This window comes from Tachypleus tridentatus, chromosome 1 (assembly GCF_004210375.1).
Source record: "Tachypleus tridentatus isolate NWPU-2018 chromosome 1, ASM421037v1, whole genome shotgun sequence".
Classification (NCBI taxonomy): domain Eukaryota; kingdom Metazoa; phylum Arthropoda; class Merostomata; order Xiphosura; family Limulidae; genus Tachypleus; species Tachypleus tridentatus.
The window spans coordinates 24005817-24033445 of NC_134825.1; the positions used below are offsets into that span (position 1 = coordinate 24005817).

Sequence of the window (27629 nt, forward strand, 5' to 3'; positions counted from 1 at the left end):
AAGTAAGATATGAAATATTAAGAAAGAATCCGGTGCTTATTTAGTTTCATTAATACTGCGAATAATGTTAATATATCTGGATAACACAATTGTGTCATATATAGAATCGCAGCTGCTAACGTCAGGCGAGCACCAATTAAAACAATACCTTAGATATCACAATGTATCGTCATGAGCACTTTTGTGACGAACGTGCACATGCTGAGTTATGTGAGGGGGAAAGAGCCAACGGGAAGAACCTTAGTTATTACGTCATCGTAAAAGCATCTTTAAGATGGGCAACTACAACGGCTTACCAAACATATCACTGAGATCTTAATAATGCAACCTATGTTAGCACTTTTGAACATCACGTGCGTTCTTGGTTATAGGTTTCAATTTGTAAGAACCTTAAGTTTATATTTTATAAAAGACGAGTTTTAATTCTTGACTCTTCTATTTGTGCTCATGTTGCAAAGAAAGCACCTGGAGTCATAGTTGTTTGGGTAAAGAAAAAAAAAACAATTTAAACACCAACACATCTGTATTGTCAAAGAGATGATGAATTTTCGAAATCCCAATACGTCCTTATCTGACCTAAAAAATTCAGACGTTTTTCAAGTTTTCAAAAATTTTTCAAACGTACTGTTGAAAAATTCCAGCTCTGAGCGAGATGAAAACGATTTTGAGTATTACTACTTCTATCGGGTGAGTTAAAACATCAGTGTCTCGAGCTTTTTTTCTTAAACCTGCAATAGTTTGATAATAGGTTGTAATTGGAATATAATTTTAAAAAAATGTTTATCGGTAACTATATGATTATTACGGTCATGCGTGTAAATTCACGTACTCTGATTTGCATGTTTAAAACACCAATGTTGCTAATGGATACCTCGCTTTTATAATGCTTATATGTGTGTTTAAAAATCAGATGCTGAATTGAGGAAAATTCTGCCTGTGTGAAAAAAATCCTCCCTGAGGTACAATATTTTCCATTTCGCGGAACTTACCTTTGCATTCATTTCCAATAACTTCACGTCTCCTCTCCTTTGGAAAGGCTTGAATTTCACACATTGACTAAAATATTAATATATATTTATGTATAATGCTTAATAATAACAGTTCTAGGTTGTAAGCTATTGTTGTTATTGTCTAACAATGGTTATAGCAAAACTTTGAAAGTTAACTAGGAAGTCTGAATAATCAAAAGTAACATGTCAATGTAGTTCATGTCCAAGTTTACTTTTGTTACATCTCATCAATATAATACTAGCGTCACCGAACTTTACGGTTTATATTTTTTTGGTGTTTAGCAAAACCAAACACTTTCACGTAATATCCTTAATATATTTTATCACTTCACATAAGAGTTAAATTTCAAACTAAAACTCCGTTTACGCTGCAACTTGGTACCACGAAGAATAACGTTTATCTTTTATATTTTTTTAAGTGATTCACTTTACTCTTAATGACTCACTATATAACTCATTTTAATCTAAATGACTCACCTAGTAACTCGTTTTGTTTAAAATTACTTACTCTAGAACACATATTTGCTTAAACATGTAGTAGAAATTATTATTTCTTGATTAAATATCATGCTATAAATATAAAACACGCACGATGAAATAAAAGTTAGGTTAATGTTCACGAAAAGGCTTCAGTGATTGTCATATTAATCGGCAGGATAATGTTTGGAATCTAAGTCAAACCTAGCAATTTTTGGAGACTATCTTCTGAATAATACGGATATTATATTTTAGTGTTTCCCGTTAGTAGAGAAAATGTGTAATTTTTCTTTATATATATATATATATAATTTAAACGAAGCGGTAAACTTCTAACGTGAAAGACTTCTTTTGCAAGCGTGATTAATGTGCAAATACGTATTTATTTCTTAACATAATACGAGATAATTCACATTTTAACAATAGCAAGGTCCATCATGATCAAGTGGCTAAGATACTCGACTCGTAATATAAGTGTCGCGGGTTCGAATCCCCATCACACTAAACATTCTCGCCCTCTCAGCCGTGGGGGCGTTATAATATGACGGTCAATCCCACTATTCGTTGGTAAAATAGCAGCCCAAGAGTTGGAGATGGGCGGTGGTGACTAACTGACTTTCCTCTAATCTTACACTGCTAAATTAGGAACGGCTAGCGCAGATAGCCCTCGTCTAACTTTGGGCAAAATTCGAAACAAACCAAACAAGATCTTGCACCTCGCTTACCGCAATTGGGTACGACTTATTGCAGGGCTCGTTCTGGAAAATCATGGTTCCAGAAGTTGATTTATAAAGAAAAAGAGATATCCTGTACAAGTAAACTTTAAATTTTAGTTCCAAACACACCTTTGTGATCTGAATGTATATATATTTTGCACTGGAAAAGGCTGATATATACTTTTCCAAAACCAAGCAGTCTTTGGTGATATCACACTATCGAAGAAACTAAAAAAAATATCCAAAATTATTTCTGGTTTTGGTTGTTGTATTAGGAATGCTTCATTGGGTTCTTACCACTTCCGTGTCTACAAGAAACTCGACCCTTCATTAGCATATACCAAGCTTGTGCTATAAAATGTTGGCATTTAATTTTTAAGAGTCCCAGAAGTACACAAGTAAACCAAAAACTTTGTTATTTACATTCAAGAAAATGTCCATACGGAGTTATTATTCGTGGCTGTTCTACGTATCCAATGGGTTTGTTTCGCAGTTGCATTTATATTTTTGATGACACACATCCTATGGGAAGGTCTTATTATGGCATATAACCTGTTGATAGATCTTTCTGTAGCATATTCTCGATATGAATTCCTGCACATTGCGGAGACCAATGTAGTTGCATCACATTTCTATCCTATGGAGAGAGTTTAATGTTAATTCATAAGTTAGGACTATCCCACCACAGTGGAGGTATATGAGTTGCTATTTCTGTCAGTGCAATTGCCACTAGATGTTTCTTTCTCTTTGATGGTTGAAGCTTGTTCTTGAATCTGTCCATCAGCTTTTGTCACACAACATTGCTAGGCAAGCTGCACGTTTTATGGCATTATTGTTAACAGAAATATAAAGTTTGTGTTTGATGATTATTGGCATCTTCATCCAGGTTCTCTCACTGTGGGACATCAGTGAGTCTTACATTGTTAAAAACTGGGGCTCGATTTCCCGCGATAGACCCAGTAGATCGTTCCATGTGACTGCTCTAATAGGACGCAAACAAACACCTAGGTTTAATCCACCAATGCATTACTTAAGTAAATCCAATTTCATTCTAAAATTAAATAGTATTTCAAAACAAAAATGATTGAAATTTGAAACTACCAAAACTAGTTGTCAAGTTTTCAAAATTCCCAGTTGATACTGTAAAATATGCAAATATGTACTTGTCACCATCCTCTAGAGGTCCAAGGTTTTATTTAAATAGTCTTGGTTTTAGACCATTACATAGTAGTATTCACGTTTCTCAGTAATTTATTTATTTAGTTACAGTTAGATTTGTCTTGCATTATCTTCGATGTACATCGGCCAGCATGATCTTCTCTATCACTTTGTAAGGTTTTTTTTTATAAAAACATCCTTCGACCAATCTTACAGGAAGCTTTTCCTGAATATTATCAACAGAGAAACAGTTTAACAACTTGTTAGGTCGTTAAAGTAACCTAGAGCAGCTGGCAAAGATGATACAAGTAGTTGTAAGATTTGCAGTAAATGTTTTTCTAACTATCAGTCAAAACTGGGATATCATATTGATCACAACTGGGGTAACTGTCAAAAAACTTTGAAAAATGTTTCATGGGTACCACTTTCGAATGTTCTATACTCAAAAAAAGTTAGCGGGAAAAACAAGTTTAAAAGAAATATAGTATGCAGATGCTAATTGTGAAACATGTAGCTCCCCTAGTTTAAATAAAATGTTGTATGAAAAAATTGCTTATTAAAGTCGTTATTAGCTCTTTCAAAATGTTTAATGGGTACTTTAGAACTTTTTTTGTGTAATAGAAGGGTAACATGTATGATAGGCAAGTCTTAAAAATAATATATCTGAAAATTAATCATAAAACGTGCAGCTTGTTTAGCGATGTTGTATGACAAAAGTTGATCTTAAAGGGCTTTATTAAATTATTCTAACATATCAAAGGCTCTAATAAAGCAGACTAAACGAGAATAAATTTCTACTTTATGAATAAAAAAACCCATAATGATAATTCATGTTATAAAAATTGTCTTCCTTAACTTATGTTGAAAAAAATCGCATTTTACCTCACGTATTTCTTGATTTTAAAATAATTTCATTTTTAAATTAAACTTCATTATTATTTCCTTCAATATATTTCTGGCGAAAGTGGTAGCAACTTTGTTTGTTGGTTTTCTTTCATTTATAACTGACTTTCTTTTGGAATGCACTATTTTCTTGTGTAAGAATTTTTAACGTGAAAGAGGGTGAATTAAGAGAAGTAGCTCACGTAATGAAATAGAATGAACTTCTTGGAATTAGTTGTTGGTTGAGTGAGTACCAGAATCAAGTTGACGACGTGATCGTACTCGATGACTTGAATTTTGTGTCACTGCGTTTCTAGTTTTTCCCTTTAACCCTCTGATATAATTGAAGAAACGTCAAATAAGGTGAAATGTAGTGCTTGTTTGATGTCAGTTAAAAAAACGTATAAACTTTTGTTTGAATAATATGATAAGGTTTGTGAGAAACTTTATCATGAATAAAAGAAAATTCCTTTCTGAGAGAAAATTTGGGAGGTATCGAATTTTGTAATTAAGTTTTAGAATATTATCACCTAAGAGTTTACCAATAACTTTTTCTTATTGTTAGGTTTATTCAATACATTACTTTTTGAACCGTTTTATTCCAGCACTTTACATAAAACTCATAAAACTCTGTGTTGATGTTTTGAATTAAGCACAAAGCTACACAATGGTCTATTTGTGCTCTGCCTACCACGAGTATCGAAACCCGGATTTTAGCGTTGTAAGTCCGCAGATATATCGCAGAGCCACTAGGGGGCAAAACTCCGTGATAATGCTTAAATTTCAGGAACCAATATGCCTATTAATAATATTTTTAAAATTGATTATCATTACGTTCTCAAAGAAGACTTCTGAGTTTCAAGTTCTAATTGGTTATAAGTTCTTTGTAATTACACAATTAAGATGCTATAAAAGTCTCAGTCACATACCTACCTATCATATAGAATTTATACTCAGAATATTTAAATTATCATAGACTTTTTTGCTTGAAGATAACAACAATGTAAGATTTTATTTCTAGTAAACTTTCTAAAATATTCGTATTCTACCGAAAATAAATCAAATTCATTAACAACACCTTTTCTTCAATGTGTTGTAAATGCAAAGAAACCGTCATAATAGTTACAGATATTATTTTCTGTAAATTGAAACTATATAGATGTTTATAGAACAGACTAATTATATTAAGAACCAACTAATCTGGAAAAATTATGCAATCAGCTCGCATTTCTTTATTCGCTTATTGCCTTTTCCTCTCGGCCCGACATGGCCAAGTGTGTTAAGACGTTCGACTCGTAATCCGAGGATCGCTGGTTCGAATGCCGCTCGCACCAAACATGCTCGCCCTTTCAGCCGTGGGGGCATTATAAAGTGACGGTCAATCTCAATATTTGTTGGTAAAAGAGTAACCCAAGAGTTGGCGGTGGGTGGTGATGACAAGCTGCCTTTCTTCTAGTCTTACATTGCTAAATTAGAGACGGCTAGTGCAGATAGCCCTCGTGTAGCTTTGTGCGAAATTGGAAACAAACAAACCAATAACCCTTTTCTCTAACTTTTATATCTAACTTTTACTTTACTACTAAAAAATTATCCATACAGAAGAGATTTAAGATACAATTATTATCACTTACTTCAAGTTATAAGGATATAAAATTTTTAAATGTCATAGTTTTCCACATGAAGTCTATGTTCCTTTGATACATCATAATCAATTACGTCAGTAACTGTGCTTTGAAACGTATGAAGCCGAAACGTTAAGAATTATAGAGAATGAAGGTAATCGTGTTTACTTTGTGATCTATGTAAGCTCATTCATGAGTTTAATGGATAAGTTTAACTGACATTTTAAATATAACATTTAGTATGAGTAAGAAGGTAACCCGTAAAGAAACAGTTCCTATAAAACAAGGGTTAGTATTTGAAGCAGAAAATATGTGTGTATATATACTCTTCAAAAAAAGAAACGCAAAAGGCAAAATATGAGACACATTGTTAACAAGTTTATTCTAGGTTGTTCTGTATGACATGTGTGAAACTTTGCACATTGACTGCTGAACATCCAAAGTCTGCAAAGGCGAAGTCCACGCTCACTAGGTGAAGTTTAACGTCACTCAACGTCAATAACGAGTATGCCCCCTTGAGCATCAATAACTGCTTAGCATCTCATGCCCATGGAAGCGATGAGATGACGAATGGCTGTCCACTCAGCCTGCAAAGCTGCTGCAAGCTGAGGTAGAGTCTGCGGTTGAGGTTGTCGCCGTCGCAGACGTTGGTCTATCTCGTCCCAAAGATGTTCGATGGGGTTTAAATCTGGTGATATGGAGGACCAAGGAAGAACGTTGATGTTGTGGTGTCTCAAGAAGACAGTGGTGAGTCGGGCTGTGTGAGTACGGGAGTTGTCATGTTGAAAAACGTCGTTAACGTTCACCATGATGGGTTGCACATGGGGCCTAAGAATCTCGTAGATGGTTGCGTACGGTTTGATCGAAAATCCTACGAAGTCCTGGTATGGTTAAGGCAGTAGACGTTGCAGTGGTGGTTCTATCTCGACTGTGACATAACCGGATGTAGCGATCTTGTGCGGGCGTGGTCACACGAGGTCTGCCAGATCGTGGACGGTCACGAGTTGATCCATGTTGTTGGTGACGATTCCATAGCCTTGTGATGGTGCTTGGGTAAACATTCACAGCTGTGGCAACATCTGATCGAGATTCGCCTGCTTCCAAGCGACCAATGGCGTTGTTGCGTTGTGCTTCAGTCAGTCTTGGCGTAACTGTATTGCGTGTCGGTGGCTTAACACTAAGCTATGGAAACCGCGAACCCGTCACTTTTATAGGGATTTTGCACATGTTGCACTTGAAGAACATGCAGATCTCTCAAACAAATTTATTGGACACGCATGCGTTTTGGCGAAAAATCCGATGTTTTCTTCCATTTTCAAAGTGCACAACTTTTATTGTCATTTTAGTCTGACAATCAGTGCCTTAACACGTGTAACATCACATACTCTGAGCTTGTAACATTATTACATATATTTCTTTTTAAAATAACAAAAATATGCCTTTTGCGTTTCTTTTTTTAAAGAGTATATCATCATAAATCCTCGAACAACGAGGACTTTATCAGAATCTGAGAGGTTCAGGTTTGATAATCCACCTCTTCCTTACCCCCTGCAATGGTATTTTGTTGCACTATTAAATGTTAAGCATCACATCGAGGGTGATGGTATTGTTATCACTTAGATTTACTGTTATAAGTACAATATCCATAACAGAGTCAAGCTCATTTATATTCAACGTTCATAATTTGCACTGGTTTATACTTTGCTTATTTGCTGTTTCAAATTCTTACGTACAACAGACAGGCCCGTATAATCCAGTTCTGATTCATCCGTTAGCATACCTTATTAGTTGGCACACGAGTAAACCCTTTTTAATACATATACTGCGCAAATGATGTATAAGATACTTCTAACAGTAAGTGGTTGTTTTCTGCTCTTATAATACATATTTAGTGTGTGAGGAACTTTGGCTTATTTTCATCACGTTCGATACAGCGATCGAGCATGCGTAATAGCTCATTTTTACATAAGGTTTACTGGAAGTAATTGAGCTATCTGTTTAGAAATGTGTCACAGAGTGTTTATATGTTTAAGTATGAAATTTTGTAATTTTTGTACTTTGGTTTTGATTTTATGTTTTGTTTATGTATTCAGTATATTTTGGGGGTATGTGTCTGTACTGTTACCAGACAGGCTTCGAGTCTGGTTAACTGGTCTCCAGATTTTGTTTGTAATGTAATTGGGCTGAAACCTAGATATTTTGGTGATCTAAAAGTCTCGAGACAAACAAATGAGGTTTATCTAATATTACAAGAATGATTATTTGTGGTTTTAGTATATTATATTTTAGTTTCTTCTTTTGACAGTATTATAATGTTTCCTTTAGAGCGGGCTGTAGAATTGCACGTGCTACGGAATTTGTGTGGAAACTCTTCCATAACGGTATAAGGTCTGTTAACTGAGAGATACATCAAAAATTACTGCAGGTTAGTGACACGTGACTTAAGTACGTGATATAGGGCTAACTTAGGAACCCCCTCGGACGGGTTTTGGTTTATTTTGTTTTAAATTTTGCCCAAAGCTACAGGAGAGCTATTTCATTGTTCATCCTTTGGCGAAATGGTGTTTGTTTTGTACATTCGCATAAAGCTATCAGTCTTCTACTGCATGTAATCATTTTATCTTCAACAAATATTATAAAATACTTTTAATTTAAAATTTCTTTTAAACATGGAACACACTGTCGGACACAGCCATTTCATTGGTTCTAAGGTATTTAAAAACAGTATATCACCAAAGTAACCATTAACCATAGTTGGAATGTTAAATATCGTTTTCAGAATTATTTAATAATGTTGATTCATTCTTAATCAAGCAAGTCCTAGAAAGTGGGTCCGGCATGGCCAAGTGTGTTAAGGCGTTCGACTCGTAATCCGAGAGTCGCGGGTTTGAATCCATCTAGTCTTACACTGCTAAATTAGGGACGGCTAGCACAGATAGCCCTCGAGTAGCTTTGCGCGAAATACAAAGAAAACAATCTAGAAAGTTTTTGTTATCAATAAGAAGGTTTAAAAACAGATTTTCATTTGATTATTAAGTAATTAAGGTCTCTGAATATTTCGAGAATCAAAATTGGTTAATATATTTCACACAATGCTCTCTTCCTGTGATAAATTAAACTTTATGAAGTATTTGGAATAAATAGAGATGATCAAGAAACTACAAAGAAATAAAACAAACCATCGGTTCATTATTATTTTTCCACCATTTTTTGGGAAAAGCTACACAAATGACCATTTGAGCATAGCCTCTCCTAATTTGGAGCTCACAGACTAGTAAACAGCACCCGCCACTAAACAATATTCAATAACTCAAAAATGGACAATACGAGAAAAACCCATCCTTTTCCAGAACAAATATATGAACTTCCCCATCTAGTTAAAGTTCAGTTACCCATTATTGTTTTTGTAAACTCGACTTGAGTTAATAGTTGCACAATCATGAAGAATAGTTAATAGTTGCACAATCATGAAGAATATCTCATCTACCCGTCCAATTTTCAGGCGTTCAAATTGCGAGTCGTTTGGAATGATGTCACTTGAGATTATTATTTATGAGAAGTTTTGGAGTATAATAAAGTATGGAGAGGACTTAAATGGGTGGCGAAGACAATTTTTTATGATCATAAGATAGTAGCAAATTTATGTTTCGAAAAGAGGTTTTGCCATTATCAGGTATAAATAGTACACTGTCTCTTTCTATACTTGAAATTACGTTTAAATTAAAATACCAGGCCTGGTTTGTAAAATACCATATTACACATTAATATGTATCACAGATTTTTTTTCACATCGAAAATAAATTAAATAAGTTCTATAGTAATTTCTTCAAGCTTCAAGTAGTTCAGCTGCGAGTCTATGGAATTATAACACTATGTAACACAAATTTTGTTCCTTTATAGTATGTGTTATTTCTTAATTACTTATGTTGTAAAAGTACAGAAAATGTCCATTATTCCCTTCAAACTTTGCTTTTGTTACCTGCATAATGAAATTTAAAAATTAACATATTTTCTATGCAAAAACGGGCAAAGTTGCACATTGTCATTCACATAAAGTCTGAATAAAACAACAGATGAATCAAGATTTACATGTATTTATACTCATATTACACAAAAATGTTTAAAAGTGAGTACTTTTTTGAAATTTGCGACTGTAGTGTAAATCACTTTCACGTATCAGCCCCAAAATATAGTCTCCCATCATGTTTTCGTTATACGCTTCCAGGTCACAAAAGCAAAGTTTGAAGAGATAAATAGGCCTTTTCAATTTACTTTAGGCGTAAGAAATTGGGAAATAACATTTTCTGTCTAGGAACAAGAAAAAGTAAAAATTTTGTTACATAGTGTTATTAGGTTGGGATACCATAGAATGACACAGCAAAGGCAGCTCTTTCTGTAACTATGATGAATCATAAATAAACAAAATCTGATAACTGCGTGAGAGTAGAGACTGTAAAATGATAACAGCTGATATTACGTTAACGTGTATAATTAACTTCTAAGTTCTAGTAAACTATTGACAAATAACCTGTTTGTATTAAAGTTTGGAAAGTTTCAGCTTTTTATAAAGAAAAAATAAGTTGATCATTATGAAATATATGATGTCATCTTTTATTACTATTTATCATTATGAAATATATGATGTCATCTTTTATTACTGTTTATCATTATGAAATATATGATGTCATCTTTTATCACTATTTATCATTATGAAATATATGATGTCATCTTCTATCACTATTTATTATTATGAAATATATGATGTCATCTTCTATCACTTTTTATCATTATGAAATATATGATGTCATCTTTTATCACTATTTATCATTATGAAATATATGATGTCATCTTCTATCACTATTTATCATTATGAAATACATGATGTCATCTTTTATTACTATTTATCATTATGAAATATATGATGTCATCTTCTATCACTATTTATCATAATGAAATATATGATGTCATCTTTTATCACTATTTATTATTATGAAATATATGATGTCATCTTTTATCACTATTTATAATTATGAAATATATGATGTAATCTTTTATCACTATTTATCATTATGAAATATATGATGTCATCTTTTATTACTATTTATCATTATGAAATATATGATGTCATCTTCTATCACTATTTATCATTATGAAATATATGATGTCATCTTTTATCACTATTTATCATTATGAAATATATGATGTCATCTTCTATCACTATTTATCATTATGAAATATATGATGTAATCTTTTATCACTATTTATCATTATGAAATATATGATGTCATCTTTTATTACTATTTATCATTATGAAATATATGATGTCATCTTCTATCACTATTTATCATTATGAAATATATGATGTCATCTTTTATTACTATTTATCATTATGAAATATATGATGTCATCTTTTATCACTATTTATCATTATGAAATATATGATGTCATCTTCTATCACTATTTATCATTATGAAATATATGATGTCATCTTTTATTACTATTTATCATTATGAAATATATGATGTCATCTTCTATCACTATTTATCATTATGAAATATATGATGTCATCTTTTATCACTATTTATTTCTTAATATTCTTCACCTTTTTGCCAGTCTAGGTAAAATGTTAAAATGTCTTAGTAATTGTTTTTATCATAAAAATGAATCAGAGTATGAGTAATGGGAAACTTAATGTTAGTAAAGTAAACTGAGATGTAAAGTTAAACTACAAGCACTAGACGATAGTTTTGTGAAAGTGATAACCAGAACACCAGTGTCCAGTGGCTTAAAGAACAAAAGTAGCACCTAGACCGGATTCTGTAGACCGGATTAAAAGGATTGCCCTGCAGCTACATTATGTAGCTAAGTGAATTAGTTAATTAGAAGAAACAAAGATCGGCAAAAAACGCAACTATACAAATAAAACTTTTCTCATTAATCTACAGGCAAGTGATTACAATGAAAACGTTAATTGTTTTGGGTTATATATAAAAGCACGTGCGATTTATTTCAAACATCCATCCGAATTATTGTTAAAATATATAATATAGCAGTTTTGGAAAGTTTTTCAGAGGGGGGGGGAGACTATGAAAATTAGTGAAGAAAATCGAGGTTTTCTTTGTAAAACGTTGAGCTTTAATGTGCACTTGTAGTTTTAAGAAGTCTTTAATACAAATTACCTTGTTAGAACGAGAGTAATGTTTGTTTGCTTTTGAATTTCGCGCAAAGCTACACAAGGGCTATCTGCGCTAGCCATCCCTAATTTAGCAGTGTAAGACTAGAGAGGAGGCAGTTTGTCATCAACACCCACCCCAAACTCTTGGGCTACTCTTTTACCAACGAATAGTGGGATTGACCGTCACATTATAATGTCCCCACAGCTGAAAGAGCAAGCATGTTTGGTGTGATAGGGATTCGAACCCACGATCCTCAGATTACGAATCGAGTGCCTTAACCTCCTGGCCATGCCAGGCCTAAGAAGAGTAATATACATTGTGGAAACTACTTCATTACAACGAATGAAAATAATGCATAGAAAAGGAAACATTTAAATTGTACCAATGGTAATCGGCTTTATATTAATATGAAGAAGGAACTTTATTTTGAGTTTGTGTTACATGTTTATAGCTCTAACAATTGTTTTTATGTGTTTATTACGCTTTGCTGTGCTGTGGATGTTTGGATTTAGATTGTTCATTACAAAACCTTGGGCAAAACATGTCGCTTTGTAATGAGGACTGAGAAAGAGGCTTAGAAGTTTCTGCTACATGTCTTTTTGAGATATTAACAAAAATTCACAAAGTTTCACTTGTGTCTGTTTTTATTGAGACTTTATAAAATACGTGAATATTTTTATTATTGTATAAGAAAGAATAACAAATGCTATACTCGTTTATATCTAGAAATGGAAAAACTAAACGGAAAATATTTTGTATGTGCTCTTCCACAGACAGTCAAAAAGAGTGAAAAACAAAATTCATTGTTACGTCAAAATAGAGATACTAGCCCTTCATTGGTACAATAGCATCTCTGCAGACTTATAACACTAGAATCCGGATTTCGATACTAGTGGTGGGCACAGCACACCGTCCATCTTTGTGCTTAACTTCAAATAGGCAAAAATACAAGAAATTCTGTTGGAGGAAACATCATTCAACCAAAAAAGTAATGGAATAATTTTGTGGTTTTATGATAAACGGAAAAAGAATTTTTAAACTGAGCAACAAACTGTATACCCATGAAATAAACAAACATGCTATAGACTTTGAACTAATGACGAAGGGGAAGGCAGTCAGCCAGCAGCTAGCGTCATGACAGGAGTTTTTTTTCAGGCTCTGTAAATCGAACGAGACGGGTGCGTGCTTCCCAGCATCACGTGTCGAATCCCTTCTTTTGAACTTACCGTAGGCAACACCAGGCGGTGTTAAATATTCTTCAATGTTTTTTCATGAACAATTATTTGTATAAAAGTATTTTTAATGAATATTTAGGATGAATATTATTATTAGGATGAAGTTAATACGAATAGAAAAAAAGGCTGCTTTTAATAAAAATAGTAAAAAAATAACGACATCAATGTTTCCATTATTAGTATAAAGTTAACAAAAGTAAACACACTCCACATTTTTCGGTGGATAATATGATTCACCGTCTTCAAAAAACAAGGACAAAATGTGATTATTTTTTTTACTGGAGTATAGGTACAGTGGTGCCATCTAGACTTTTCAAAAGTCGAGGAAACGTTGTAGTTTTACGATCAATCCCACTATTCGTTTGTGAAAGCGTAGCCCAGAGTTGGCGGTGGGTAGTGATGATTGTCTTTCCTCTAGTCTTTCACTGCTAAATTAGGGACAGCTAGAGCTCGTGCAAGTTTTTGTGAAATTCCAAACAAACGAAACTTTACTACATGAACCTCAGTCCACTCTTCTAAGTAACTTTTGGGATTGTTTTTGAAAAATGCTTTTTAAAACATTCCGTAATTATTTGACTATACGTAAAGTTACATAAAAGAAACTAGTTTTACGATCCTTTATGAAAAGAAGAAGGACATTTCCTTATATGAGTTTCGTCTAAGGACGTTTTTTTTGAGAAAGCGTAAGACTTTCTATGATTTCTTCTTTACGACTTCTCGAGTTACGTACTCTCAAAGATAATACCGGAGCATTTCACATTTCCTCTGAAAATCATCATTACACATTGGAGATGATAAAATACCCTCATCTTTTATTGGGGCTGTGTATTACAATAAATACGAAATTAGCAATTCAGAAGAATTATGCAAGAGGAAGTAATATATTAAGTATCTTATCTCTGATATGTCATCCAGTTCCTTGTTTTTGGAATGCTCACATAAATCCTTGTGCAATCTGACGTGTCTTTTGTTTTTATACATTCTTGATGTATCTTTACATATAAGAAGTGTACGACCAACGTTACATCTATGACTCTCAGGCTGGTCCTAATTTTATTTAATTTTTGTCCCTCTAGAGTCATTTATAACTTGATAATTTTCATGTCATTTACTTATATTTCGGTTTGCAATGGCGTAATCACTAGTTTAAAGGAACATCACAGCTCAAAGTATTACACTCTGAGATAAAGGATGTAAGTTGATTGTTCTCTGTTATCGCTTGTTTGTGGAAGTTTGCCTTTTGTATAACGTCATATAATTAACTCTATGTGTAACTAGCCAATTAATTATTAAGTAATTTTAAACAGTATCAAAACTGAAGACCTTTTTATAAATGCAAGCCATCGCTTAGAACGTTCTATCTAAATCACTAAAGCTTCTACCTCGTCTTATCTGTAAAACTACTCTAAAAATGAAACTAAAATTATTATTTTACCTCTGTTATAACAGTTGTAATTTATATTCTTTATTATACACTATTTTAGGCAAGTAGACAGAAACATGTTTCATATCAAGTTCTATTTGAATAGAATCGACTATGTTGAGTTCACTATATCTGGTAACGCTTCTCATTGGCAGGAAATAACACTCATAAACAAAAACACTGTAAAATAATCAACTTAGATATAAAACAAACTAAATTCAGAAGACTATATGCTACAGAAGTTATTTACATTTTTTTGCAGTCTGAAAGCCTCCTTTCCAGTGGAAAAGCGGTAAGTCTGCGGACTAACAACCAGTGGTGGGCAGAGCATTGTGTAGCTTTGAGCCTAATTCAAACAACAACAACAACAACTGTTTGAAATAACAAACAAACAAGAAATCTCAGATTTGTTTACGTCAAATCAGTTCGAAGTAAAACACATGTGTGGTAAAGTTATAGCCTTGATAGCAGTTGTAACATTTTGATCATATAATTATATATAATATATGTTTTATCGATGACAATGATGTAGGGTTTCCGCTGAGGCTTCTTATTAGAATATTGTTTGTAAGGCGATAAAACGTGTAAAGTAGTCCTGCAAACAGGATTTAAAAATCCTATAATAATGTTACGTGAGAAGTCTGTAGCACAAACAACATTGTTAGAACACTTAATGTACTTCTACTTTAACATTAATGGAGAAACTGGAAAACGTGATTAATTAGATCGCTCACATAATTTCACTTCGTTACGTTGTGGAAAGTAACCTCGTGTTTAGTATGTGTGAAGTGGCCAGGTGGTTAGGGCGTTTGACTCGCAATCTGAGCATCAACGGTCCGAATCCTTATTTCACCAAACATGCTTGCCATTTCAGCCGTGGGAGCGCTATAACGTGACGTTCAATCCCAATGTTCGTTGGCAAAAGAGTAGCCCAAGCCTTAGCTGTTGGCGGTGATAACTAGCTGTCTTTCCTATAGTCTTTCACTGCTGGATTAGAGAAGGGTAGCGCAGATAGTCCTCGTGTAGCTTCACGCTAAATTCACAAACAAATAAACCCTTCTCTGTGTGGAGCTGTGAAAGTCTTTTTATTAATAAGAGTCGCCCAATAATTAGCAGTGAATGCTTTTGACTAGCTGCCTTATCTCCAGTTTATCAGTTCTTAGGGATTGTTATTTTGTGTAGCCTTTCGCGAAAACTTTGAAACAAAGAAACAAACATTCTAGTCTGTCAGCTCAAAATTAGTTACTTATGTACTGATAGTTCTTATGGAAATGTGCACATTAATTATATAGCAAAAACTGGTCTTCCGTTGTCCAGAGTTTGTGTCAAATAAATACATCTAATAAAAAGCCAATTTTTCAAATTAGTTATCAGTTTTAACATTACATTTTTGTATTTGTCCTCTATGTGACCAGATAATAAGCATTATCTAATCTTAATCACAACTGTAAAAATTGTCAATTTGTCGTATTTTACCTTTGTCAGTAACCAACCGTGAATATCATTAAATGATCATTAAAAACAACGTTTCTTGTAAATGGGCAACTATTACTATATCCAATGTTTTTACAGGTTAACCATAACAATACTATATTCCTGAAAATATGGGTCTTAAGCAATTATCTGATAAATCACGTGGTCAGTCTATTTTGCTGTTGCAAATATAATGTGCACTCTGCAACAGTATAGAGGGAGCTAATAAATATGGCAATAAACGTTTACTAATATTTGCACACAACTTATTTTTTCTCACATTTCTCAGTAATTTTATTTTGAATTTCACGCAAAGCCATTTGAAGACGAAATACACTAACCGTTATTGATTTCGTAGTGATAAACTAAAAAGAAGGAATACAACTCACCACCAACTCTTTATGGCTAAAAGGGAGTTATATTGCAGGTGATAGGATTCGAACTCCCACTCACAGATTACAAGCCAAGCGCCCTAACCACCGATCCATGCCTGACTGTTCCCCACTCTTTTAGAATGTATAATTGGAATACACTAGACTTTCTACAATATCTTTTTCACTCTCTTTATAATACAAAAATTAATAAAAGCATCATAGAAGTAACCATTTAATTTCGGTCTAAGGTGTATATCAACCAGTTATAGTCCATTTACTACTAACTGAGGACCAAAGAAGGTGTTACATGTTATGAAAATCACGTTTCACTTCAGATCTTTGCATTCAGGGTCAAATGCAACTAAATTTGGGCTTTAGAAGAAAAAAAAAGATCACACTTACATTAAGGCCCACAAATATTCGACATCCTAAGAAATCGCCTGTGTTGTATAACCTTAATGCCGGACCTGCTTATAATATCAAACATCAAGTCAATTTAACGAATTCATTAGAACTGCCGAATCTTACGTTTGTTCTTCTGTCTGTTCGGAGTTTTTTTTTGGCAAATTTCTTGATCAAACGCTACAAATCCGCTATCATTAGAATGGCCTTTGTCCGAGGATCTCTGATTGCACAATGGTTCCACCACTCAGAATCACCATACCTAACTGATCTTTGATTAAGCTTGTTAATGCAATAATGTGCTACATGATTGTACAATATCGTGCTAATTACGTAACGTCTGACTTCAACTTCAACACTGGTATTTTTAGTTGTAAAGTATATCACACAAACAACACTTAACTCACGTGCAATTTCCTGCAAAATAGACATTACACTAAATATAATTGTTACGGGCTCAATTGAATAAACTCTCGTCCTGATGTGTGGAATTTTGTTGGATGTTTCACAGCAGTTGAAACAGTATAGAACGCATGTAAAGACAGAGCACTTAGGTTATCCATTATTATTATTAAGACATGAATTACTGAGACTGTTTCTCTTAGTAATAACGATACGTTTGTAACTGTGTAACGTGTTGTCAGAAGTTAGCTTTGATCCAGTAACAAAGATGCGAGAAGTACCGTACTTAAAATAAAATGAGCAAGTAAGTGGAATTATTTAATTAATTCTATTGTTCATAATACGTTAGAAAAACAGCAAAACTTCTAGAAGAAGAAATAAAATGATTTCGTGATCATTAATTAGTCCTAGCTTTGCATATTCTTTCTAGCGAAAGAGTCCGCTCAACAAAGAGAACAATTACAATTATAACATCTTTATTCTACTTTTGCATCTGGCACAAGTTATTGCACACCAAGCCTTTCGTTAATTACCAAAACTCCTCAGTTGAACTGGATCTGTGATAGCCCAAAGTTTATCTGATACGCTATTATCACTAAAAACAAGAATTGCAATTCCGGTATTGTGAGAAAACTCTCTCAAATAACGACTTATTACAGAAGAAATGATGGATCTGAAAGTTTGTTTTCACTCATTTTCTACATACAAATTACACTAAATTAAAAAAAAAAAACCATCTTTTGTAATGTTTGTTATATTTTTAGATCTGAAATTAATAATTATTATAACGGCAAGTCCCAGAAAAGCCATCATTAAACTTGTGTTAATTAATTTCGGAGCTGGTTACATGTTACTTCAACTTATTTGTAAATAGTGTATAAATGTATTGATGTATTGTGTGTAGAACATCAGTAATATTAGTTTTGTCCAGAGTGAAAATTAATAGAGAAAAAACGTCAGTATAATTTGATGTATAGTGTATAGAACATCAGTAATGTTCGATTTGTCCAACATGGAGGTTAATAGAGAGAAAACGTCAGTATAATTTGATGTATAGTGTATAGAACACCAGTAGTGTTCCATTTGTCCAACATGAAAGTTAATAGAGAGAAAACGTCACATTATTTGAGGTATTGTGTATAGAACATCAGTAATGCTCGATTTGTCCAACATGGAGGTTAATAGAGAGAAAACGTCAGTATAATTTGATGTATAGTGTATAGAACATTGGTAATGTTCGATTTGTCCAACATGGAGGTTAATAGAGAGAAAACGTCAGTATAATTTGATGTATAGTGTATAGAACATCAGTAATGTTCGATTTGTCCAACATGGAGGTTAATAGAGAGAAAACGTCAGTATAATTTGATGCATAGTGTATAGAACATCAGTAATGTTCGATTTGTCCAATATGAAGGTTAATAGAGAGAAAACGTCAGTATAATTTGATGTATAGTGTATAGAACATCAGTAATGTTCGATTTGTCCAACATGGAGGTTAATAGAGAGAAAACGTCCTAATAAAAAATGTAGGATTCAGATGTATCCAGTATAAATCCGTTATTTGAACATTTATGTTAAAGTATTAAAGGAATATTGTGTCCAGTTCTTTCAATTTGTAATCTAATTACCTTCATAAGGCAACGCAAAAATGACTCAGCAACAACTAACATATTTTGATGACGTTTACTTATTGTCAGTCTAGCTGGATAAAAAACAAAAGTTGGTATAGCTTGATCTCTAGTTTTCAGATGGTGGTATTAACTTATTTCTTGACAAATGATGGTGCTGGTGTATATTAATACTTAGACTTTTTTACGTTAAACTACCGTATTGATAAAGCATTTATTAAATAGAGACCTGGTGATTATAAAGATCATTCCAATACCTTTGTCTTCGTTTTCTTCAATAATTCAAGAGTCTAGTTAGCCGTAAACTAAACCTTTTCCCAATCAACCAATGAATAGATTGTACCATTGTACTTTATAAAATATTGTGACACTTGACTGCACACATTCATTCTTCATTCAAAACGTATGTCTCCAGTCTTTATATTGGTAAAATACCTCCATATCACGATTGAATCACCAATATAATTAATTGTAATTACAAAGTATTTTCTTTCCTTTTTTTCCTCTATCTCCAAATACAGCGGGGTCAGTTTGGGAAGGAAAGGTTCTTATTTTAATCTCACCAGACAAGAGCACTTTGTAGAAGAATATTTAAGGTTATTATGTGTATTTCTTAGAAAACCTTAGACTGTTTGTTTCTTTGTGAATTTTTTTCAAAAGTGGTTTGATTTGTTTTTTGAATTTCGCAAAAAGCTACTCGAGGGCTATCTTAATTTGTTCTTATTGTTGAATTCATTTTAACTTCTTGGATGGTTTCCTACCTGCAATTTTCGTGGAATCACACCTTTGTATAAACACTTCTTTCAAGGCATTTCAATGAAATTTATTCTGTTGTATTTTTTGATCATTGCTCTATTCATAGATTTTTGTCCGACGTGTTTTTTTCCACGTGCTTTTCTATAAATGAATTCAACTCTTTTTATTTCAGCTATCAACTACGTTGTTTCAACATAGTCTTACTTCAGTTTGGTTTGGTTAGTTTTGAATTTTATACAAAACTACACGAGATCTATCTTTGCTAGGTGTCCATAATTTATCAGTAAAAGGTTAGAGGGAAAGCAGTTAGTCAACGTCACCCACCTATCTTACTTTTTGTACTTGATATGTAGGATTTAGTACAAAGTAATATTTGATGTATTTTTTACTCTCTTATTGTGTGAGCTTCAGCCTAAAAAGGTATAATTTTTAAACTATAATTTTTTAACAAATAAGGTTTAATAAACAAGGAATTTTCTGCTTTAAAGTTCTGAAAATTCTAGAGGCATTGTGACTTAATAAGTTTGCACTAACCTAGTTGTAACACAATAATACAACAAAGTTTGCATCATTTCATTTGTTCAGCTTATCCCACTTTTTAATTGTTTAAATATACTTCCAAATAATGTTTTACCGAATATTTACAAGTTCATAATAAATCAGTTAAAAGATTTCTAGCAAAGAAAAGAACAAAGTGAACATTATAAAGTTACTTTAATAAATGAAAAAATATCCTCTAAGAACCTTTCAGTCCAAACGTTTTAAAAATATAACGCTTTTAATATAATATATTCTGTTCATATCTTGTTGAACAACAAGTGTTTTCAACGATTATTTTGCTCTAAAATGTCTGGATTACTACAATGTATATCGCTTGTCTTTTAGGAAATATTAAATGTTTTCTGTTTCTGTGTTTTGTCACGTGCACGTTGACTTCTAATGGGAAAGCTTGTATTTCGCTGGAAAGTCACTTTGCTTACTATCTCTATTATCATCTCCATTATACGAGCGACTTCCTTTATCAAAACAGTTTCATTTTTGTGAAATCATTTATTTAACGCACGTCGGAAATTGTCCTAGTTCTGTCTTTGTATTTATTATAATGTCTACTAAAAAAGTTCTCTACAAACACCATTTTAGAGACACGGTTAGATAGCATTTTATATTCATTAACTATATATCGTTTCATCAGAAAACAAGACAAAAACAAATGAGTCATTAAGCTTCCACATTCTATGAGGCGATTGTGGTATATCATAAAAACAGTTTGAGACATTAAAATCTATCACCGGTTGTCAAAAACTCGTTTATACGTGATGTTAATGATAATTTAAAAGTCATAAGATGGTGCTAATCAGAGTTTGGCAAAATGAGTTCTTTAGACGTTTATGATTATGTGAAATATTATTTATTACTTAATATTTTTACCATTTTTTCACAGCTAAAATAATCACGTGGTACATACCTACTACGTAAGAGGATTTGTTTGTTTGTTTGTTTTGGAATTTCGCACAAAGCTACTCGAGAGCTATCTATGCTAGCCGTCCCTAATTTAGTAGTGTAAGACTCGAGGAAAGGCAGCTAGTCATCACCACCAACCGCCAACTCTTGGGCTACTCTTTTACCAACGAATAGTGGGACTGACTGTCACATTATAACGCCCCCACGGCTGAAAGGAACGAGCATGTTTGGCGCGACCGGGATGCGAACCCGACGTAAGAGGATAAAATATATAATGTTTATTTTTCCCAATATTGCTTAAAATTAGTCAAAGATATGTTTTGTTTATTCTAAAATGAGACTCAGTGTACGATGACAAGAACTGTTCGTTCAGTCAGCGTTCTAAGCACAAGAGAAAATAAAAAATGTTTTAAAATTCTGTGTAAGAATATAAAATAAACGTTAGTGTATTTGACGAAGTATTTATTGTAAAATATACTTTGTTTGGTAATTTTATATCTGTCCCACATCTTTAACACATGAGGAACAGACTGCGCAGGTCAGAACATTACATCATATGAATATGATATGAGAAAAAGCTTATCTTTAAATTGTAAATTCATACAACTATGAAATGACAAAACAAATTTAAAAATAATTAAAACACCATGTAGCCCAATAAATCCGTATTACAGTATGTAAAAAACAATCCAGTTTTATTAAAAGTATTATTATTATTAGCCCGGCATGGCCAAGCGTGTTAAGGCGTGCGACTCGTAATCCGAGGTCGCGGGTTCGCATCCCCGTCGCGCCAAACATGCTCGCCCTTTCAGCCGTTGGGGCGTTATAATGTGACGGTCAATCCCACTATTCGTTGGTAAAAGAGTAGCCCAAGAGTTGGCGGTGGGTGGTGATGACAAGCTGCCTTCCCTTTAGTCTTACACTGCAAAATTAGGGAAGGCTAGCACAAATAGCCCTCGAGTAGCTTTGTGCGAAATTCAAAAACAAACAAAAAAACAATTATTATTATTATAAACTGCAAAGTTAAAAATGTTGTTATTAATGGTAAGATTTGTAGTAATTAATGAACACGAGTTTCAGATGTTTGTTATTTGATAGACTGAACAACTGACCTTCTTGTGGATTCTCTTTGCTTTGATTCTGGTTGGAAATGGAAGTGTTCTCATAACTTTGGTCTTGTCCAAGAACAGAAAATCTCGAATGAATTTCTTCATTATGCAACTTGCCCTGGCTGGTAAGAAAACTAAGAAAAATCATGTGATTACTAGTAGTGTAGTGAATTATTATGGAAGGTTCAAAATGTTTTTTTACAATGTTCCTGAGTACACATAAGGTGGGAAAACTAGGTGGTTTCCCTTCATTTTGCCCAATGGGAGTGGACTTTCTTACGTGTGTAGATACTGCCTCCTTTGTTAAAATATAAAATAAACAACTGAGTGACATATTGCTGGTTTCCCCAGCACGACGACATTAATTTTGTTCTACCTGATCACACACTGTTGTGACATTCTTGTTCTACATATTTAAACCATTAATATAGCTATACAGAAGCTTAAGCATATTAAAACCTTATTTGATACATTTCTATAATATATATTTTGAAGTCTGGGGAACTTAAAGACACTCTCGTACTCCAAATTCAGACTCAAGGGTTTTATTGCCTCCGGTTTCTATGCCTATGTTGTACTCTGAAACTGTCCACTATAAAGTTCAAGTTTACCTGCAACAAGTTCTTAACTACTACAATGTTACCCACTTATAATAAGTAACCCTAAGTTACGGTATCAACTTACTACTAAAGTTTGTGATTATTTTTTTAAATTAACATTAAACTTCAAATAACGGATAATCTAGTTGTGTCAGTGCTTAAAAACAGAAAGGTGGTGCTACTGTATTGATATATCTACATATTTGATACGAACTAATGTGAAATGAAAATATGGTAAATATATTCATTGAGAACTATTTCATGTTCATAAGCTCTAGAGGTGTATCTCAGTGATGCATTAGATTAAAATTTACAGCAAGTATTTGATTGGATAAATTTAGGTTTTGTGTAAGAGAAAAATTAATAAGTTACTTTTCTTTAAAATATCAATTTCTTGTGATAAAAAATATCATAAGATATCATAGTAGTTAATAACAGAGAGAGAAAGCATGTAATGATACGGTAATCGCCTATATTGTGGTTTGTTTTTACCTACAATTAATATCTAAAAAAGCCTTGAAAGTCCTGAACATTTTAAATGTGGCTTATATTTACACCAACTAAAACTACTAATTCTAGGTTTAAAAGATCTATTAGTGTCCTAAATGTGCAAGAAAAAATCCATGAAAGTTAAATAGATGTTTTTATCAAATAAAGTTTTTGTATTTTTGATGCGAAAAAAGGAAGAAACTGAATCAAAATAACTCAGGCATTCCTTAACCTGTTGACAGCCAAGTATTTCAGCTGCTACGGCAACTCCGAATCAAGTTCAAAATACAACTCTAATGCTTCTTTATTTTGTAACTTTTTTTTCGTGACGCTATTTTGGATCGAAAGTGAAACAATTTGTAAGTAGGTCAAATGCATGTATGGTGCTGACATCTAGCATTGCAGTTAGGTATTATTGAGAACAAATTAACTCGTCCGTGGCACTGTGTTACCCATCGACTTGGACGAGTTATCTCGTCTACGGAACTGAACAGGTTAATGGATTGCATTGAAAGTTGGTTTGTGAAGTTAAGAGTCCAATATAACACATCCACAGAAAATATGTGAGAGTTTGAATTAACACAGTCCAAAAAACAGAAAATGGAAAATCGTTAAACGATTACTTCTTTTGATAACACACTACCGTGTGCATTGATCTAAGATATGATCGTTGATTTTATTTTTCAAAGAACAAATATTAATTATAAATGTGATAATTACAGGATATAAAACAGAGCTGGTCATATTCTGTGTATCAATTACAGGATATAAAACAGAGCTGGTCATATTCTGTGTATCAATTACAGGGTATAAAACAGAGCTGGTCATATTCTGTGTATAAATTACAGCATATAAAACAGAGCTGGTCATATTCTGTTTACCAATTACAGGATATAAAACAGAGCTGGTCATATTCTGTGTACCAATTACAGGATATAAAACAGAGCTGGTCATATTCTGTGTATCAGTTTACTTGTTTTACAACATTTTTCAGATCTTATGGTAGGACTGATCCAAGTTCTGACAGATATTGTATGGCGTACGTTTGTAGATTTCTATGGTGGAAATATTGTGTGCAAAACTGTCCGTTACCTTCAGGTTTGTCTTATTATTATTGTCAACTTCCAATTAAAAATTAAGCTAGTTGTATGAACCAGAACAAAATTATTTAACTTACTATATTTACAAAAAAAATACAAACCTGTATTGTAAGATTATTTTCTATATTGTCTATATTATTTAATGCGATAAATCAATATAAAAGAAAACTGAAACCTATATACCACTCAAAATTTTCTAGACACTGCCTTCCAGAATGAGGTGGCTAGTAACCAGTGGATAAATACTGGCTTTATTTATTTTATATGCTCTCCAACACAAACAAACTACACTAAATTTTTCCCACTGTTGCTACCTTTTAGTATTAAGAAACAATTATTCTTAGTACATTGAAGTAGGAAATTTCTAATTACATTGTTTGTACTATGACGAAAAAAATTATTGCTACAAAAATTAATTATATTAAACTATCTTTTTTACGGGTAAAGTCGTCGTTTTTTTCAGTGTTTAACATAATGTTAAGAACAAATGCAGAACATTCACAAACTTGGTACCCGCGCACACAAAAGATATAGAAGCGAACATTCTGAATAGCTCGTGTTTTCTGAAACCTGAATTTTTTCCAGAGTGGCTGAGCAGTAATTAAACTATGTGCAGAAAGAGTTACAGTCTTCAATCTTGTCGGTTTTTTGATGTCAAAGCCTCGCTTGCCTTTACTGGAGAAAATTCCGCTCTCAGTTACAAATTTAAACACAAATAAAAACTAATTCTAGTACGTCGTATTTACAGATGGAAACTTCTATTTGTTTGTTTTCTTATAGCAAAGCCACATTGGGTTAGCTGCTGAGTTTACCGAGGGGAACTGAATCCCTAATTTTAGCGTTGTAAATCCGGAGACTTACCGCTGTACCAGTGGGGTGACCTGAAGTTTTATTAATAACAGTATTAGTCAGCTTTCAAAATGTAACTTATATTTACGTACCCATGTTTCTTTAAACTTAAAATGGTTTTCTTTTAAACAAGTTTTCATTCGCGAAGGTGATTAATAATTTATACCAAGAAACACGGACCCGGTATGGACAGGTGGATTAAGGCGTTCGACTCGTAATCTGAAGGTCGCGGTTTCGAATCCCGGTCGCACCAAACATGCTCGCCCTTTAAGCCGTGGGGGCATTGTAATGTGACGGTCAATCCCACTATTCGTTGGTAAAAGAGTAGCCCAAGAGTTGGCGGTGGGTGGTGATGACTAGCTACCTTCCCTCTAGTCTTACATTGATAAATTAGGGACGGCTAGCGCAGATAGCCCTCGAGTGGCTTTGCGCGAAATTCAAAAAACAAAAACAAAGAAACACAGCTTGTTCTTTCTTGTGGATTGACAGCTTCTTCGGACAGTTATTCAGTACTTTGATGTAGAACGCTCGAGGCTCTTGTCTCGCACTGAATGATTGGTTTCGGAAATGAAAGTAGCAGACAGTATGAAACTATTTATGGTGGTGACTGATCTTCACTAACCACGCTGTCTCAAATGCCTTGCTGATAAATCGCTGTTCTGGAAACATAGATTACAACGTCTACCTATTATAACCGTCAAGTGGTATCTCATTAGTGAAGTTTTATATACATTCATAGGTATATATATATATAAGAAAAATGGAAAGAAAAAAAATGTTTTCGGAAAACAAGAAACAGCTGTTTGTTTGTTTTTAGTTAAGCACTTGTTTTTTTGTTTTGTTTTGGAATTTCGCACAAAGCTACTCGAGAGCTATCTGTGCTAGCCGTCCCTAATTTAGCAGTGTACGACTAGAGGGAAGGCAGCTAGTCATCACCACTCACCGCCAACTCTTGGGCTACTCTTTTACCAACGAATAGTGGGATTGACCGTCACATTATACGCCCCCACGACTGGGAGGGCGAGCATGTTTAGCGCGACGCGGGCGCGAACCCGCGACCCTCAGATTACGAGTGGCACGCCTTACGCGCTTGGCCATGCCAGGCCGAGTTAAGCACAAAGCTACGCAATGGACTATGTGTGATCTGCCTACGGCCAGTATCGAAACCCGGTTTCCTGCGTCATAAGTCTGCTGTTTTATCGCTGTTCCATTGGGAGACAAAACAACAAAGAAAAAAAGTGAAAAATTCAATGTTAGTTCATTCTGATTAATACAGACGTGTAATAAAACTACATATGTCTGCAATTATGTTTTGGCTTACGTAAATTATTTAAGTGAGCCTTCATATTTTAAATAAATTCTTTACAAATGTATGTGTATATAGGTGTTACACTGATGCACTGTTTAAAACAATATTTTAACAGAAAAATTAACTTTTCCAAGATGATTTGTTTCTAAATTTGGAGATATGGGGTTTACTTCTTAGCTATTAAAGCTAAGTGATGTATGATATTTCTATCAATATAATCAAATTAATGTTGAAATTCAATGGCAGATTTAAAATCATCCACACGTTATTTTGTTCTTATGCTAGATAATAATAAAAGTTGTTAAGGTAGTTGTGTTTGTTCTGTGCTTTTTTATTTTTTTCGCATTAAAACAAAATTGAAGTGAAATAATTTTATGAAGTAATATCCGATAATAATGTTGTTTGTTTATCATAGGTTTTTGTTATGTATTCCTCCACTTACGTTCTGGTGGCGCTGAGTATCGACCGATATGACGCTATCACGCACCCAATGAAATTCTCAGGAAGTTGTAGGTTTTTAATTTTACATGAATACAAATACAAAATACACTAACGCTAACAAAAAAAAATCTGAAATATTTATTTTTAACTGAACTTTATAAATTGTGCTAGTATTCATTCATCTGGTATTCAGGGTAAATATAATTATATTTATATAATTAGGTAATTTAAATTGAACTTTTTCTCAGCGACGAACGCATTACGTGTAGTATAACTAACAGCTAATCGATCGTAAGAAATGTAAATGTTACGTTTATATCATTAATATATTTTTTCTAGATTACATTTGAAATTGGTTTAATTTGTTTCTGTTAGTCCACAGAAGAACAGTGTATGAGGGAATTATGATTATATAATTTATCCATAGACATTTTATAATAATAATGTAACTTCTGGAAGAAGTGGATGAAACGGTTGATTAAAAATCTATTTCAAAGGGAAGTATTTCATAAGGTTTGTTAAAAAAAACGGATTT

At 33.2% G+C, this 27629-nt stretch overlaps 1 protein-coding gene across 1 annotated transcript in view; it reads left to right on the forward strand.

Moving 5' to 3' along the window:
- Positions 1–343: 343 nt before the first annotated feature.
- LOC143244732 (cardioacceleratory peptide receptor-like) overlaps positions 344–27629 on the forward strand; it is a 43714-nt gene continuing 16428 nt past the window's right edge. Inside the window, exons 1-4 of the mRNA XM_076489969.1 lie at positions 344–687; positions 22297–22432; positions 24390–24493; positions 27069–27162. Coding sequence (XP_076346084.1) covers positions 538–687; positions 22297–22432; positions 24390–24493; positions 27069–27162 — 484 coding nt within the window. The 5' untranslated portion in view covers positions 344–537. The remainder of the gene's footprint in view (positions 688–22296; positions 22433–24389; positions 24494–27068; positions 27163–27629) is intronic.